Source organism: Glycine soja, chromosome 12, assembly GCF_004193775.1.
Source record: "Glycine soja cultivar W05 chromosome 12, ASM419377v2, whole genome shotgun sequence".
NCBI classification, from domain to species: domain Eukaryota; kingdom Viridiplantae; phylum Streptophyta; class Magnoliopsida; order Fabales; family Fabaceae; genus Glycine; species Glycine soja.
Genome location: NC_041013.1, coordinates 7,828,150 through 7,833,125, shown reverse-complemented (window position 1 = coordinate 7,833,125; position 4,976 = coordinate 7,828,150). Strand labels below are relative to the sequence as shown.

The 4,976-nt window shown below is 33.3% G+C and overlaps 1 protein-coding gene across 1 annotated transcript; it reads left to right on the top strand.

The window, feature by feature from the left end:
• The first annotated feature begins 1,447 nt into the window (after positions 1-1,447).
• On the top strand, positions 1,448-4,314 carry LOC114379462 (aluminum-activated malate transporter 2-like). The gene is made up of 6 exons (XM_028338129.1): positions 1,448-1,809; positions 1,977-2,117; positions 2,303-2,575; positions 2,700-2,830; positions 2,958-3,101; positions 3,532-4,314. The coding sequence occupies exons 1-6, from the start codon at positions 1,536-1,538 to the stop codon at positions 4,012-4,014; spliced, it is 1,446 nt and encodes a 481-aa protein (XP_028193930.1). The 5' UTR covers positions 1,448-1,535; the 3' UTR covers positions 4,015-4,314.
• The last annotated feature ends 662 nt before the right edge of the window (positions 4,315-4,976 follow it).

Sequence of the window (4,976 nt, the reverse complement as noted above, 5' to 3'; positions counted from 1 at the left end):
TACTTAAGGCGATGCATATATCAATATATTTTTTGTCATTGATTACCTAAGGTAGCCAACGAAGATGGTAAAATTTAGGGACTTAATTGACTAATTTTTTTATTAGTTACTTTTTTTATTAATAATATTAGAAATTAAAATAACTATAATATGTTTAATTTTATGAATCAAATTGATTGATAATTATTGAAGTCCGAAACTAAATTGATTCTTTTATAACACCAGACTAAATAGTATCAATTTTAAATTGATATTTTCCTAAAAAAGGATACGAAAGGGGACTCGATTCTTCTATAAGAAAAGAAGACAGAATTTCAATTTTAAGGGGTGACTTGATTTTTTGGTTAATGAATCTTTATTTAAAAATGGGAGGAAAACGATAAGAGAAAGATTTCATGGCATGCATCATCCACACACTATTTCTTTATATTAGCAACTCCTTGCAACTGCATGGCCACTATTTCCATTATATGGGGTTTAACTACATGAACCCTACACACCGGGTTCCACGAAGAATGACATTCTAAGATACAGATGAAAGGAAATCCCCGTGTCATAAATTCCATTGATTCAATAGGACTAGTCCTTTTCATCAAAAGCCTTACCTTACTATCACTGATGTTGTATAAGACGAAGTTGAATAGTTGAAAATGATAGTAAGTCACAAATAATTATATTTCTATGGCCTAGTCCTTAATTACAAGCTGATGTTAACTTCCAAGGGACCCTTTAACCTGACCTTTAGATGTGATCGGTTTTCCTAGAAGATTGAAGACATTGAATGAATTGAAGTTGAGTTTAAGCCTCTCCTGCCTTGATTCATTTTTCTAGCATTATTCATATGTAAAGAGTTTAAAAAATTTAACTTAAAACTTTAGGTCCAACTTGATTCCTTGTACATATTGTATTCTTTCTATGGCAAAAAAGATTACAGCTAGCTAACTACACTCATCATGTATAAACTTTTTTACCATCAAAAGCTGTACTCCAATAGCATTTTCCAATTTTTACCATTCGAATACATTCAAGTGGGAGCAATTCTTATTTTACCTTCCTGATTTAATGTGTCACACAGCAGCCAAGTGTCTCCAGCCATTAGTTTTTTTGCATTTCAAAGCTTGTGGGCTACTTGCAATATCAATATGTAACACAATCCACACACGTCTAAAATGCACCATTATTGTCTATTTTTGTCGCATAGCACCAATCTATTTTATTTAATTTCTTCATTAAGGGTCTATGTCAATTAATACTCCTACCTTTTTTTTTCCACGACCTTTTAGAGAGTTCAAACTTCAAACCCATTTTTGTAAGTGGATATGTCTTTGTACTCTCACCGTACAAATTAGGCGCACTAACTAATGTTTATTGCAGCAAAATATTATTCTCATAAGTCTTGAATCAAGTGCTTTTTCTTGCCCCCCTCACTCTATAAATAAACATCGAAGGTGGCTAGTGTAGGAACCTAATTAAGCAACAACAGCATCATATCTATCTCTTGTGCCACTATTATTTTTTCATTTCAAGAGAGAGAGATGACATCTCCAAACACAAACCAGGAGAAAGCAGGGGTGCTAGGTCGAGTATTGGCCTTGCCAAAAGTTGTTAAGGGGAAGGTGTTGAGCATTTGTAGGTTAACAAAGGAGATAGCACAAGATGATCCTAGAAAAGTGATTCATTCACTAAAAGTAGGACTTGCAATCTCACTGGTTTCTCTATTCTACTACTATCAACCACTATATGAGAATTTTGGTCTTTCAGCAATGTGGGCTGTGATGACTGTAGTGGTGGTTTTTGAGTATACAGTCGGTAAGTTTAATTAATTTGTGCATATATTTTAATCAATGATCATATATATATATATATATATATATATATATATGTATGTATACCAACCCATATTTGGCTTTGTTTATTTATTCATTTGTTGAACTAATTAGCTAACTAATATATGTATGTACATGACACATTTTTAGGAGCCACTCTAGGAAAAGGTTTGAATAGGACAATTGCAACATTGGCTGCTGGTGCTCTTGGTGTTGGGGCTCATTACTTAGCTAGCCTATCTGGTGCAACAGGGGAACCTATATTGATTGGAGCGTTTGTCTTCGTGCAAGGTAAAAAAAAGAAAGTTATATACCAAACAAATAAAGTAAATAATTAATAATGATAATGATAATAATATTTTAAGAAAAGAAAAAGACCAAAAGAAAAAAAGCTGTTTGACTAGCTATCTTCAATCAATCATTGTTGATTTTGTAATGGTTTTGATCATTGTTTTGTGTTTTGCTTATTTTTGCAGCTGCCATAGCATCATTCATAAGGTTTTTTCCGAAAGTGAAAGCAAGATATGACTATGGGATGCTTATATTCATCTTGACTTTCTCTTTGATATCCGTGTCTGGTTTTCGAGAGGTTGAAGTGTTGGAAATGGCACACAAGAGGCTATCAACCATATTCATAGGGGGTTCTGCTTGTGTGATGATTTCCATTTTTGTTTGCCCTGTGTGGGCTGGTGAAGAATTCCACTATTCCATTGCTCACAAGTTGGAAATACTTGGCTATTTCTTGGAAGGTTAGATTTAATAGAAAATAATTGCACGGATAAAGTTCTAAATAATTACTAGATAGTGCTATCTTTATAACAAGAAAATGGAAAACTTACCTTAAGTACTCATAACTTGTTATATTATTTACAGCTTTTGTACGTGTATACTTCAAGATGTCAAAAGAAGGAGAATCTGAAGACAACAAAGGAGATTCTAAAGACAAGTCGTTTTTAGAAGGCTATAAAACGGTTCTCAATTCCAAAAGTGTTGATGACTCTCTGGTGAGTGTGCTTTATATATATATATATATATATATATATATATATATATATATATATATCATACTTGTTCAGGTAAATGAAAATCTCATGCACATGTCTCATTTAGTTTAATTTATTTATTGTGCAGGCCAATTTTGCAAAATGGGAGCCAGGTCATGGCAAGTTTAGATTTCGTCATCCTTGGGACCTATACCTCAAAGTTGGTGCTCTTTCTCGCCAATGTGCATATCGAATGGAAGCTCTAGATGCACACATCAACTCTGATATCCAAGTATACATCATGAATCTAATCAATATATCTTTTAACATCCTACGTCCAAGTAAAATATTATTGAATAGTATTAACTTGTATGAATACGAGAAATTATTATACAGTTCCACCCTACCATATGTTTATATATAGTGAAGTTTCCATCAATCTTCAGGTGACTATAACTAAAATTTTCAATCTACAAGAAAGAGTCAATAATAATATTCCGTTACATATCACGTGGTGATTGATTAGAACAATAATAATTCTAGACCATACAATAATTTCTCTTTTTACAGGGACAAAAATGAATAAATAATTGACATTTCAACTATTGTAGTTCTAATCATACAACCAAATGAGTTTGCATGTATTGGAATATAAACTTTATTACATATGGTTTATGGTTACATATATATTGGCAATGTTTTACTTATGGCAACTTTTGTAGGGGTCCCAAGAAATGCGTTCCACCATCCAAGAGCAATGCTCAGAAATGTGTTTGGAAGCTAGCCAGGCCTTTAAGGAACTAGGATCATCAATCAGAACAATGACCATGCCATCATCTTCAGACACACATGTTGCAAACGCAAAAGCTGCAGTGAAGAGCCTCAAGACATTGCTCCAATCAAGTTCATGGAAAGAAACAGACCTTCTATCACTCATACCAGCTGCAACAGTGGCTTCACTACTGATTGATATAGTTGAATTCACGGAAAAAATAGCAGATTCAGTTAATAATCTTGCAACCCTCACACATTTTGAAGTTGTAGATACAGATAAATCCTCAACAAAACCACAACAACCATCACAATCATCTCCACACTGTGAATGTGTTGAACCGGGTCCCAAGACTGATAGCCTCCAACTCGTTATTCTAATTGAGGACTCAGCGCTAGCTGTGTCAGATAGTGAAAAATCGAACAGAGTTTGACAATTGATAGACGTAAAGGATTGTAATAATATTATATATCATTGCTTCAACCTATGCACAACAAAAAAATAATATTGTATTACACCATATTATTGAGTATTCGGAAGGCATACCCTTATGTTGTCTAGACCGTGAGGGGTATCATAAGTACATTAATAATGTCAAATTTGTATTTCTGAGTCAATTTCAATTGATTAGTGAGGATCATTTGTCATTTTAGTTTTCTTGTGTGGCACTAACATCATGTTAAGGTATTTTTTGTACTCTGAATCGGAAAATGTTAAAGACTCTCCATTTTAATTTATTGTTTTGTCCAAATCTCCTTTTGCATAGAACAGACAATATTAACAAGTGCAAATGAAGAACCAAAGTATCACCAGTTTAAATTTGAGTTAGTTATCACCAAACACTAGGATTAACTGGTATAAAATTGTTCTAGTTTAACTGATGATTTCGAGTTTAAATTCCAAAGTTGTTATTACAAGTTGTCTATGGTAGTTTTAGTTGACTCTAGTACAAACTTTGGTACCAATTTTTTTTGATTAGGTTACTTAACTAGATCAAAAGTAGCTAGATTAAATGCTGAACGTGTGATGCTAGAACTCAAAACATAAATAAGCTAGGCAGCTTAATTCAACTTGGCAACTACTTACTAATGCTACTATGCAGCAATGATCAGAACATTTTAAGCAAGAGTGTGAATAACCAGCAATTAATACCAATATGGTTTTTGTAAATCACATGCCTGTCAATTTCTCCTTGTCGTGAGTGGTCAATATAAACACACACAAGTGCAATGTACGGAACGTGATAACCATGGAAACCCCTTTGGGTCAAGCTATCATAATTAAAAACTTGATTTCATTAATCAAGCACTTATCATGATTATTCCCTCTGAAACCCGGGATGATTATTTTAATTCTGCCTACATGCACATAGGTATGGTCATGACTCAAGAGTAT

Bases quoted from the DNA above. Each gene is read 5' to 3' on its own strand.
- LOC114379462 (XM_028338129.1), top strand. From the start codon at position 1,536: ATGACATCTCCAAACACAAACCAGGAGAAAGCAGGGGTGCTAGGTCGA. The intron at 2,576-2,699 runs GTTAGATTTAAT...TATTATTTACAG, and splicing joins ACTTGGCTATTTCTTGGAAG to CTTTTGTACGTGTATACTTC. The intron at 3,102-3,531 runs GTATACATCATG...CAACTTTTGTAG, and splicing joins ACATCAACTCTGATATCCAA to GGGTCCCAAGAAATGCGTTC.